This window comes from Leiobunum rupestre, chromosome 6 (genome assembly GCF_980474605.1).
Source record: "Leiobunum rupestre chromosome 6, qqLeiRupe1.1.hap1, whole genome shotgun sequence".
Taxonomy (NCBI): domain Eukaryota; kingdom Metazoa; phylum Arthropoda; class Arachnida; order Opiliones; family Sclerosomatidae; genus Leiobunum; species Leiobunum rupestre.
In genome coordinates, this window is record NC_143389.1 from 50,118,192 (window position 1) to 50,131,608 (window position 13,417).

At 37.9% G+C, this 13,417-nt stretch overlaps 1 protein-coding gene and 1 long non-coding RNA gene across 4 annotated transcripts in view; one reads left to right on the forward strand and one right to left on the reverse strand.

Moving 5' to 3' along the window:
* Positions 1-13,417, reverse strand: part of dnc (phosphodiesterase dunce) — a 195,679-nt gene that overhangs the window by 61,695 nt on the left and 120,567 nt on the right. The window contains exon 1 of one of the 3 annotated variants that reach the window (XM_090179697.1): positions 1,288-2,560. The exons of the other annotated variants lie outside the window; for them this stretch is intronic. Coding sequence (XP_090035823.1) covers positions 1,288-1,697 — 410 coding nt within the window. The 5' untranslated portion in view covers positions 1,698-2,560. Of the gene's footprint in view, positions 1-1,287; positions 2,561-13,417 lie in introns of those variants that run through there. 3 annotated transcript variants of the gene reach the window in all.
* Positions 2,609-11,135, forward strand: LOC149941361 (uncharacterized). Its single transcript, XR_016481380.1, has 3 exons — positions 2,609-2,764; positions 5,204-5,244; positions 11,023-11,135. It is a non-coding gene; the product is annotated as an uncharacterized LOC149941361 (long non-coding RNA).

The window sequence follows — 13,417 nt, forward strand, 5'->3', positions numbered from 1 at the left end:
GAAAAGATGGGAGCGGAAATTTTACCGCTCAAAAAAGAGCGAAACTTTTACCTCTCAAAAAATAGCGAAAAGATGGGAGCGGAAATTTTACCGCTCAAAAAAGAGCGAAACTTATACCTCTCAAAAAATAGCGAAAAGAGAGGAGCGGAAATTTTACCGCTCAAAAAAGAGCGAAACTTATACCTCTCAAAAAATAGCGAAAAGAGAGGAGCGGAAATTTTACCGCTCAAAAAAGAGCGAAACTTTTACCTCTCAAAAAATAGCGAAAAGATGGGAGCGGAAATTTTACCGCTCAAAAAAGAGCGAAACTTATACCTCTCAAAAAATAGCGAAAAGAGAGGAGCGGAAATTTTACCGCTCGAAAAAGAGCGTAAAGGGAGTAGTGGTAATCTTACAGCTCAAAAAAGAGCGAAAAGAGATAAGCGGATATTTTACTGCTAAAAATTATCGAAAATTACGCGAGCGGATCACACGAGCGCGAGCTGAGTGGTTCTTTAATAAAAGTGCCCATCACTGCCCTGATGACAGCGTGGAATCGGCTAATAGGCGGAATAAAAATTGTTATATAAAAAAGACCAACGAAAAGTAGCTCGTAGTGTGAACGTAGCTTTAGTTTCCTTTCCCTGCCGCTCGCCTCGAAGCCATTAAATAATAAACGAGAAGGACCGTTTTAATAATTCGAAAGTGTGGCGACTTGGTTTGAAAGGTATTAGTTTCGGAAGCGCGCCAGAGATATCTCTGCCCGGAATGCATTGGCTAGCATTAACGTGACTTTGAGAGAGAGATTAAATTTATTAAATCGAGCCGCGCGTTCCGACGGGGAAATGATTGAGCGGATAATTGCCATAGTGCGGGATGATGAGTGAGTATTGTTGTAAATTGTCGGCCCTAATTATCGGTTTCGCTAATTGCAGAAACGGAGATAAATGGCCAGCGCGTAAATAGTCTCGCGATTCATTTAATTGCCTACCTATTGCCCAATCGGTGTTTATCTATTAGCGGAAGCTACGCGAGTGTGGACAATAGCGAGAGGACCATTATCAAGAATTTCGTTTCGTATATAACCCTTTGACTCGCCTAATAGCTACGCGGACAAAGCTCCCTTATTATTGATTAAAATCCTCGTATTGAGGATTGCAGTACGTGTGGATTTAATCTTAGCTTTGGAGTTTAGTTAATTGCGATAGAAACCTACAAATACTAACTTGCGTCTACGTCGAATCTTAAAATTTTTAACGATAGGCCTTTTCACGCGACGAAAGGCGACCATTTCTAAAGTGATCTTACTCGAACAGAGATTTCTCATTGTGTAACTTGAGTCTGATCGGATGTCCGCTTTGATGCTGTAAGGTTCTCTGCTGCATCCTCCGCGTGTACGCCGTTTGCATGGCGCCGCTGGGACTGTCCATAACGGACTTTGACCTTTGAACCCAAGACGGAGCCGACGATTTGGCGTGACTGACAACCGGCGGAGCGCTCTTGGGCGCGACCTGGTTCGCCTTTCGCGTCGTTTGCGGACTTCGGACTACTCTCGACGCGGTAGCGAGTGCCTCGGTTGCGGTGCTCAATTCGGGCGAGGAACAGTCCTCCACGGAGGACCCGATGGAGATGGACGACGTTTTCTTCATGAACAGCTTTCGTCGTTGAACGGTGGTCACTGTCCTGGTGGTAATCACGTCGGCTTCCTGTTTGCTCATCGCGGCAACAATTATTTCCTCGGTGTATATCCTTTAGCCAAAGACGCGGTGACCGACTTTATCTTCGAGCCATAATCCCTTTGTTTACTCGACTGGTGTCCCGCGAACCGAAAGTGGCGTTTCTTTTATCCGAGGTGTTATTTTCCAAAAGTGAAACGCGCCGTGAGAAATGGGATATCTGTTTCTCCTTCTTTCACCTTTTATCTTTTTACTTCTTCAAAGACCCGAGCCCGCGTCTCTCGGTCGGCTAAGAAACCGCCGGAGGAAAGCATTGTCTTCGTCGCGGTCGGACCGACTCAAATTTACGAGAGCGCGAGGAGGTACCGAAGAGCGGGGAAGAATAAGAAAAACAATATTTTATCTTTCTGGATCCCTTTTTGTTGGCTGTAGTCTTTAATTCCTTCGAGCGCAATCCGCCGGAAGAAGGGCGGACACGAGCGGAACCAAGAACTTAACGTAGCGAATCTAAACAAGATCGACTTCGCGACACTTTTTTCTTTACATTTTTTGCTATTTTTCCAGTTTTTGCTTCGTTTCCCGTTCTTCTTCTCGGTGCGAAAGCGAAGTTTTGATTATTCCGGGTGGAGGGATGTTTGCTTTCGTCTAAGAACGCGTTGTAGGCGCTCACCACTCCGCGTCATTCCCGGCAGTTGTTCTCCAACATTTTCATTTAACCGTTGCAGTTTCGTTCTTTCGAGGAATACGGTTAAAAGTGTCGTTTGTCGTCATACGTCTACAATGGCGGATGGTTTCCCGGTCGCCGAGAGCTCTACGAAGACAACGGATCAGAGCGACGTATAGGGGGACCTTTGCCGAAATTTGGGGAAGGTTTCTCGCTACGACACCGAGAAGAAGTTCTATCTCCTCCGTCGGATTGGAACGAGAAGGGGCTGGTTGGCAGCATTTAGGATCCCGAGAGTAGTTGAGAAGGTGGAGTACCCAAAAATAGCAACCTGCTCTGTCGAAGAATTCCTTGGTTTTTTTCCCGCCTCTGTATCTCGGCAGCGCACTCCTTCCGAGAGTCTTTATATCTCGGCTACTTCGTCAACCTCAAGAGATCTAGTCAAGTTAGTCCTTCTATACTTTTTGCCTATTCATACTCTAGGGTGTTTTTCTTATCAGCAATGTACATTCGCTCCTTTCATCGTCTACCATCTTCCGCGAAATGGGAACGCGCACCCGAGTTCACTTTGGACTCCGGTCACCTGGCCTCGAACGTATTCGTAATTTACCTTCGACTACCCTTTGACTTCGGTATTGGGTAAAACTACTTGGCAAGCGCGAGCGATGTAGCGGTTTTTGGCTATTTAATCGTATAAAGGGTTACGTTCGCATCGGGTTTTTTTTAATTTATTTGGCGAATGTGTCGTCCGCGGAATGAGCGAAGAGGAATTCGAACGTGGAGTCGACTTGACAGTGACGTCATGGAGAAATGACGCGTTGTTTGTTACCAATTTGGAAGAGCGGTGTTTTTCCAAGGATTCGCGCTGATTTTTCTCTGGAATGGGTGACGGGAGACAAATTTGGGGTAATGGGGGGGCTCCGGTGGCGCAACGGGCTCTCATCATTGAACGCGATGATAGCGTGTGTTTCTCTTTATTTCAACCTCAATCGCGACGTCTCGTCGGAATGACTTACGCCATTCTGTGACGTTGCGTTTTTATCTAACAGCGAATCTTAGCGGAATAAAATCGTCGCCGTAGATAAAGATAACGGTTATTTGCGGATGCTTTTACGGCTAAAATTATGATTAGGAAAGCTAGATACGTAGACTTAGACGAGTAATTGCGTGCTTACCTATTCGAGGAACTGCTAAGATACAATAAATGACACCAATACGTTAATTTTTACTCAAAAATTAAATTTGATTATTAAAACTGGTGTTGTGAATTTTCCGGAAAAATAAAATGCGGAAAAATTTAAAATGTTTTTTTTTCAAATTGCGGAAAAATAAAAAATTGAAACATAAATTACTTTTTAAGGATTTTTAATGTTTTTAACTTTTTATCGATATAAAATGTCTAATAACAGTAAACATACTACAACATACTAGTAGTGTTACATTGTTAATCAGTTTAAAGCTAGTCTAGAGGTTTAGTTTTACTTTCAGATTCGAAAAAATAAGGCGAAAATGCCGCTTTATTTAAATTTGCAAACAATCCTGGAGTCAAAACTCTTTTTTATTTTATTTAGGAAAAATACGGAAAATTTTCCGACTTACAACACTATTAAAAACCAATTAAAAATCGTTGTTAGTTAATCAAGTTAAAACAAATCAGCTTAATTTATTGTATTTTCGACAATTTTTAAATAATTTTAAATAATTAAAATTAGTTTTACGCACAAAATGTATTGTATTTATTTTAACTTAATGAACGTGCAGTGAAGAATTTTTGATCTGCTAAGATATTTACAAGGATGACCGTATTAAAAGTAAAATTTTTCCTAATAGTGTTCTTTTTTTTCGATAAATTTCTGAAGTATTTTCGCCTTGACGCTGTCAAGTATTTTTTCGGATTCTGACTAATTTATATTCTCTCTTTGCTTTATCGAGGCCCAACTGACAATTTGACAATTCCAATGGAAGTCTAACTTTCGTGGCAAATAAATTCGTTTGAGCGACGGACAGAAAACCAGTATTCGTTTTTCTCTTCGAACTTCTTTCTAATCGATTCTTGATCAAAAGTCGTACTTTATTTTCGCGCAATTCATATTGATGTCTGGTTTAAAAAAATGGATCGAAAAATATGAAAGCGAAATATATTTTCCCTTAAAATAGAAATGACATTTTTCTGATGAGTTTTTACTCACAAACCCGTCGGGGGATTTGAGTGTATTGTACATAAATCTTCCAACATTGGCATTAAAATAGAAAATTATACATCAATCGTTCAAAAATGACGCGAACTCCATTTATCATTATTTCGGCGATCGGAGGCCCGGAACTGGCCAGTGCTCAGAGATCTAAAATTAACTTAGATTTAATTGAAAATTGTATTTATAGTTGGACCATGACCTCTTTTACATTGCCATTTATTAATTTTAATTTACAAATTTAGGTCATAAATTAATCAGCTAGGCTAATACCCAAGGCACCAACTTAGGCCCAAGTCATCTAGCGACTTATTATGCCTTTAAACAGGTGGCAGGTTACAATGCGTAGGAGGGTGGTAGCAAGCCCTACATGCCACGCGAGCCAACAGCTCCCTACACTAACTATTAACGTTAACCTCTACAAGTTTTTATGGAAGGGGAAACCGAAGAACTCGGGGGAAAACCCCTTAATCCAGTGGAGAGAGAACTTTCAAACTCCACGCGGAAGGAGTAGTTTCGAGTTTTCACCCAGTGCCACAAGTTGGGATCGAACCCGGCTCCTCTTGGCACCCCACCTCATCTTTTCGTGGTTTCTCTAGTCGCGCAATCAGCGGAATTGTGTGTGCTCATGTGTCGGTGACATCTTGTTCTTTCAATCTTCAAAACTAGAATTGTTTTTTCTTTCTTTACAGATGCAACGGTGGATTTTCATTTCAAGGCAAATAAAAATTGGGTGAGAATAAAAGACGTGGTATCAAACTCGCTGAGGGCTTTGTACTCAATGGACTGAAATTTAATCAGTTTTTCGGTGTTTAATCCGAAACCCGTTTTTTTCACGAAGGGAAAGCTTATGAAATAAGGAAACACGCTGTCGTCGTCGTAGCGTTGTAACCTGGGGTACTTCAAAACATTAAAGTAATATATCTTTGAGAACGAGATAATTCTGAAACGATCTTCAATTCGATTAGCGGGAGCTATTATCTTTGAGAATTCTTAGTATAATAATAATGATAATCAGCTAGGCAGGCCCAAGTCATCTAGCGACTTATAATGCCCTTAAACAGGTGGCCGGGTTACAATGCGTAGGAGGGTGGTGGCAAGCCCTTCATGCCACGCGAGCCTTACTATTATCGTTAACCTCGAAAAGTTTTTTTGAAGGGGAAAACGAAGAACTCGAGGGAAATCCCCTTTAACCAGTGGGGAGAGAACTTTCAAACTCAACGCGGAAGGAGTAGTTCCGAGTTTTCACCCAGTGCCACAAATTAGGATCAAACCATGCTCCTCTTGCTGCTGTTATTTTCTAAATTTCTGGTAAATTTTCAACGTTTTTTCAACGTACACCACTCGAAATTACCGTAAACTATATTGTGATTGTATATACCATGTGGATCTTAATTTAGGTCCTTGATCTTTGATGTTTCTTTTGATCCCAAGCTTTTTGCGTTTGATCCCCCATAATTCGGTCGATGGAAGTAGCCATTGATTTTAGTCATCTTGTTCCTGATCCAAGGAAAGGCTCCCCTTCGATTTCGCCACCCAGTATCCAACCGTACCCACCCCAAAAAGGTCCCCCGCTTGTGTGTTTGAGTTAGGTTCCTTTTCCGCTTCAGATAAGTTATTCAAACAGCGCGGTTTTTTACAGCCCCAATAGCTTTTATTCTTGAGGGTAAAGGCAGACGCGTTTTGACTTTTTTACCGAGGGATATCGGCTTAGTTCAAATATTGTTAACAAAGGATAAACTCTGTCGGGGGGGGGGGGGGGGGCGCCATAGACTCTCTGAGAAGAACAGTCTTCCCCTTCCCGTCCTTGTTTCGAAGATTATTATTTCTGGGATGATGGATTGGTCGTGTTATGGCGGGGAAGGGATTACGGGGGCCCGTCTCCGCTAATGGTCCAAATTTCGCGTGGAGTTGCGGTAGTTGAAGCCAATGAATGTACGGTTAGCATCCCCGTTAGCCTAAGGCTCTTTATAACGTAATACGTTATTCCGTACATGGTCCAGATGTTTGGACGCTTGTTTCGAATGAATAACTTTGAAAAGAGATTGACATACAAGGACGTTTTGACTCCCCCGTTTATTAGAATGAAATTATAGTGACCTATATTCCAAACTCTATTTACGTTTATTTAGAAATTCTCGATTCCTAACGCGGTTTGTAAACTTCATTAATCAAACCTTTTAATTAATGACGTTCTTTATCATTTTAACAATTTACGGCGTTTTGATGGTTTAATTAATATTAATTAATTGAAATATTAAGATTGGAATAAACTTAAAAAATTCTACGTGACTGTCCAACGCGAAACATAGTGTGACGTCACTATAATTATTTTCCCGCGTAATGGGGTTAAATAAAGCTGTTGAATTATTTATATTTAAATAATTTAAATTTGAATTTAAATCATTTAAATAACTCAAATTTGAATTTAAATCATTTAAATAACTCAAATTTGAATTTAAATCATTTAAATAACTCAAATTTGAATTTAAATCATTTAAATAACTCAAATTTGAATTTAAATCATTTAAATAACTCAAATTTGAATTTAAATCATTTAAATAACTCAAATTTGAATTTAAATCATTTAAATAACTCAAATTTGAATTTAAATCATTTAAATAACTCAAATTTGAATTTAAATCATTTAAATAACTCAAATTTGAATTTAAATCATTTAAATAACTCAAATTTGAATTTAAATCATTTAAATAACTCAAATTTGAATTTAAATCATTTAAATAACTCAAATTTGAATTTAAATCATTTAAATAACTCAAATTTGAAATTAAATCATTTAAATAACTCAAATTTGAATTTAAATCATTTAAATAACTCAAATTTGAATTTAAATCATTTAAATATTTAAATAATTTAAATAATTAAATTGGTATTCAAATAATTTAAATTGGTATTCAAATAATTTAAATTGGTATTCAAATAATTTAAATTGGTATTCAAATAATTTAAATTGGTATTCAAATAATTTAAATTGGTATTCAAATAATTTAAATTGGTATTCAAATAATTTAAATTGGTATTTAAATAACTCAAATTGGTATTCAAATAACTCAATTTGGTATTTAAATAATTTAAATTTGTATTTAAATAATTTAAATTTGCATTTAAATAATTTAAATTTATTCAATAAGTGTCGTGTTTCTTTTATTAAATAAATACATTTTAACTAAACCTGTTGCTATGACATGGCGCGATTTGAAAAACTTCGTAGCATTGAAGTATCTATATATTCCGAATTGTAGCCAATTCACACCTAACCCTAATCACCCCATTATTAACAATGTATAAAATCTTCACGACCCGTTACACGATGGCGCTACGATCCCCACTGTATTAAGAGATCCTCTTTGGGTCCGAATACCGTTATGTTTAGGAACATGTTCTTTCTCAGAAACCCTCCCTTTCCATTCGCCCAAAAAGAATGAAGCAAAAAAACAACTTCCATTACGCTTTTCCACAACGAATCAACCGTATAATAAACAAGTCGGCCAAGGCCGTATTATTAGGTCCACATCGATGAGGTGAAATTTAATTTTATAATCTAATCCAAACTTTGAAGAAAATTCGTGTAGGTTCTATAAGGTTAATATGGTTAAGCATAGTGCCAAACGTAACCACCTTTACCTATATTCAAAGTTTGAGTCCCGTATCTCAAATCAAATCCAAACTACGAAGAAAATTATTGTAGTCTCTATAGGATATAAGCCTTGGCACATGTTATTATGGTTAAAAATAGTGTCCAACGTAAGCTTCTTTACCTATATTCAAAGTTTAAGATCCGTATCTCAAATCCAATAGAAACTAGTCTATGAATAACCCATTCTCAGGGAGATTTTTTGTGAACTTTCGTACTCTGCGTAAGGCAAAAACGAACGTCATCGGTAATGTGGTTTATACGGCGCCCAAGCGCCCCTAATTTTTCTAGGGCACCGAAACATGGCACACCATTAGAGTATATTTTAAAAAATAAACCAATTTCTTAAGTCGCTCAGTTGGGTTATAATTAGAGTGAGTAAATCAACGCCCAAAATCCAAAAAATGGGAGTGTTGCGCCCCCTGTTTACCAGACAGAGCCGAAACGTGCACATAATGTAGAGGTATAGCAGCAATATAGATTAAAAATAAAACGGAATTTAAAAGTCAATCGGATCTAAATTTATAAGACTGCGTAAATATTTTAAAGGGGGTCGAATTAAAAGTTCTGCCCAATATACTGTAACTATTATTAATCCTGCGAAATTTAGTCATGCAGGAAGGGATAAACCTACTGACTATTTAGAAAAAATAATTTAATGATAAGTTGTCCCGATCAAAAGATATGGAAGGTGTTTAATTTTTTTTCAAATGCGGTTGACGACGCCACGACATTCACATCTTTGCAACGAAACCAATAGTTCCAGTCGATATATATAATCATGTGGAACTAAAAAACTAGAGCTTGAAAAGAAAGAGGGGGGAGGAAAACCTATCAACTGGTAGCGGCAGCTCCCTCTATCGATAAAAATGTGAAATATTGATTGACTAAGAATCGGGGAGCCCACCCCTTGGAGCGGCTTACTGACGTTGCATTTTAAGTGCGTTTTCGAGTTCCTCGCGTTTGTTTATAGTCAAAACTCAATGCTGGCGAAGGTGCTTAGCCCAAACCGCCTGTTATGGGTGACGGACATCCGCCTAGAGCCAGGTCTCGAGTACTTTCAATTGGCCAATAAGCCGCCTTGACTCCATCCACCCGCACTCTCCCAAATCGAGTTTTAATGGATATAATGACATTAGGAATATATCTATATATATATATATATATATATATATATATATATACAGAATATTTATATAACCAGCATTATTTATTCATCGCGGATTCAATTTTAGACTAGAAACCACAACGTAGGAAGTTTATAGTTGTCTGTCGCAACTCCATCCCGTACGCGAATCATTCCCCGAATGTTCTAATACTAGGCGTTGGCGTTTGAAGGACCGACAAGTAGGGGAGTCTCCTTAAACGCGTATCTTTAATCGAAGGTGGAGAGTCGAGGCCGAGTTTACGGTGAATTTCGGTAGTCCCTCGGAGAGAGTGACCCATTCCGAATGTCTCGCTGGTGCGCGCCGTCTTAATAGTAAATCGATGCGCGCTTGGAATCTTGGATCGACGATGGCCGAGCGCCACCCAGCGCCTGTCTCCGCTACTATTAAATAGAGTCGCCTTCGCAGTTTCAATTCAACCGGCTGGAAATAACGGCCACGCCAACTCATTTCTCTCCTCAATTTCAATTTTCGAAGCTTTAATTCGACCGAATGAGTTTTCTCTATCTCTTCTAATTTAACTGCTAAATAAAGCCGACTGCGTTTTGATTTGGTTCCGTTTGTTGCTGTAGTTCTGTATTTGTTGGATTAAGTTCCGAAAGGCGATTATTGCCGGCTAATTGGTACGTGATTCGGGCAACAGCGTTTCGCATTTAGTTTGTTTGCTTAAGCCCGTCGCGCGCTGACGAAACATTTCTTCAAGTTGACGCTGTCGTCGGTTATTCATTTTTAATCTGAATTCGTTTTTCACGTAATTGGCTTTCCTATTATCATAAGTGTATAATATTTTTCCATAAGTTTTAAAGTTTGTCACTTTGGATAAGAGCTAGTAACGGAGTAAAGTCATCACAAGAAGAAAATATACCCCTAGCGAGGCGCTGTCAAAGGCTACGTGTGACGCGTTAGCAAGCGGACGCAAAACGGCGACGAAGCCAGTAATGCAGTCTGTCTTGTGAATAGCTCTCATAAAACTTTTGCATGTGTCACACTTATGTAAAATATTATACACTTATGCTATTACTCAAATATTTCTTTAAAAAATCATAATTATAAACTGATTATTGGAATATTTGGACAAACCAAATATATTTTTCAAATTTAAAAAATTATAATAAGTAAAAATATCTAAATTAAATTGGTTTAAAATTATTTATATTTAATTACTCTGCCAACATGGTGCCATTCTTTGCTGGTTGACAAGATATAACAAAGTAGATTCCATGTGCTTCCTCGCGATTGGAAAAAATATTAATTTCCCGCTGTAATCCAATTGGATAGAAAGAGTTGGAATGTCTCTCATTTCTGGAGTTTTTACGCGGATGAATACAACCAAAGACGCGTCTAAGCGCTGGAAATTGTTCCGTAGATCTAGCTGGCGTTTTTGGTCTAGGGTTAATTAGGCTTATTCTCTGTGAATATCTTCACTATTTGTAACGTAAAAACGCTTAATTTGGAATGCTGGGAGAAAATATGAATTACGTAAATGTTTCATTATTACCAGGTTTACATATTTTTCCTTTAAAGGCCGACTACATAAATCTTCGGTTTACTCTGTCTTTCACTGGAAGTAGGCTTACTGCAATACACCTGTGCCATGCAGTCAGCCTACTTCCAGTGAAAGACAGAGTAAACCGAAGATTTATGTAGTCGGCCTTTAACATTGAAATTTAATAAATATAATGTTTTACAGGTTTTTAAAGTCAAAGAATCGGTGCTGATGCCCGCCAACCGCAAGCGACAGCTGGGTTTCTCCAAGGCCTAGGAATCTGATAACCAGCCAGAAAATGTATTTCAGAACTACCAATAACTTAACTTACTGAAGGTGTTCGGGAATGAAACAAGATGTCACGGACATTTGAGTACACACAATCCCCCCCCCCCCGATGTATTTACATTTGAATCAATTTTTAATCATCTTGTACATTAATTTAATAAAGGTTCTATAATAAACTAAGATGAATATGGTCTAAAATTACGGTTTTTAACCACATTATCTCAATCACCCGGTCGTTTGACATAATTAACTCACTTCGACAACCAAAGAGTAATTTTAAATCAAAGAAAAACCGATAACCTCATTTTAGTAATCGCCCTGTACATTAATTATGAACAAAATTTCAATCACCCTGTCCCTTTTATTAGTAAGCGCACTATAACACCCTAACCATCCTGTATATTATAAACATTATCTCAATCAGCTCGTCGTTTAACAAAACTAAAGCCCAGTTCACACTATACAATTAATTGGGTCACTTAATTGAAACCACCGAATTGTAAGCAATACAATTGAATAGTGTGAACAGAAAAATTGTAACCATTGTTCCAACTTTTTCTGTTCACACTGGACAATTTTCTTGCTTACAATTAGTTGGTTTCAATTAAGTGGCCCAATTAATTGTATAGTGTGAACTGGGCTTAACCCACGAAGCATTAATAACCAAAGATTAATTTTTACTCAAGGATAAATAATAACACTGTCCATTGATTAATAAATAAATAAATAATAAATAATGAGCTAGCCTAATATCCAAGGCACCACCTTAGGCCCAAGTCATCGAGCGAAGAATATTTCAATCACACTGAAGATTAAATGAATAAACGCACTATTACAACCTAAGTGTAAATTTCATTAAAATATCACCCACTCTGTACATTAACTTAATCAACTTGTCCTTTAACATTATCAGGGAACTAATTCTCGACAACCGAAGAGTAACTTTACCACCAAAAAATAACTACAGGAATCTACAGCGCCATATCAATCACCATTTTCATTAGGAACCATATTTAAAAACACCCTGTACATTAGCTTGATAAGAACACTATAATAACCTAAAATGAATTTATAGCAAAATATCAATAATAACTCAATCACCCTGTCCTTTAAAATAATCAGGGCACTCTCTCAACAACCTAGTGCATTAACAACGATCCTAATCACCTTGTCATTCAGTGAAAAATTAGTTTTATCATTAAAAAACCCTGTATAAGATAATTGGCGACATTTAAAATAAACACCGAAATTACCTTATAAACATAGGTAAATCCAAAATGTCATAACATATAGAGCACGGCGCCGATTTGACTTCGGTCGGCGGCGGCGGGGCGCGCCGATTTTTCAAAAATCCTCGCCGGCGTTGATTTTTTCCGACGGTGGCGGCGCCAAAGGGGAACAAATGTATCTCCCCCTTTTTGAAAATTAAAAAAAAAATTCCAAAATGTTCTTGAAAGAAAAAAAAATAAAGTTAAGTAGAAAAACTTAAAAAAAACTTTCGGTGGCGGGAACAAAATTGAACGGCAGCGCGCCAAAAAGGAATTGATTCGGCGGCGGCATTGTATCGGCGGCGCTAAGTACTAATAAAATAGCATAGCCCACATCTAACAGTAGTCAAGACAGCAAAACGTAGCATAGCCACCACTCTGTATAGCAAACGCGCGGTGCCGTAATAAGAACGCTGAAAGGAGAAGACAATGGATACAGTTCGTTGAGGTTACCAAGGTCAAAGATCAAATATTTGGAGACAGATGGCGCTGGTTTCTGAATATTGAATTGGTACGGAATTCAAATATGACAATAGTGCGTACGCGGGTTGTGGGGTCCCCTCAAATTGCATATGAATCTCACTTAAAATTAAAATTTATCGATGCAACCGTAAACGTACATCCAAAATGATCAGGAATAACTAAAAATAAAATTTTCAACCACGTTTTTCTTATTTTAAAATAAAATGTAGATTTAAAGTCTAAAAATCGCCAAAAATTACTAAAATGGGCAAATTACCCACTTTTGGGCCCCCTAGGGCAAAAATAAAAAATTGAGGGCTATGAATAATGGGCTATTGATGATCGATATTTTCTGTCGATTGATATATCACTGACCCTTCTAGACCTAATTTTTATGTAAGTTTCGTCGTCGTCGGCGGCTACGTGATCTTAGTACACAAAAGCCTTAGAGATTGTGTGCAAAAATTGGTCTTTACAAAATGTAAGGGATTTTTTAATTTATCTAAAAGAGCAAGTTCGGTTCGTTATGGAATCCGGTTCCGATTTCCCCTCAAGATCGTCCAAGTCTCCGCTGACGCGTT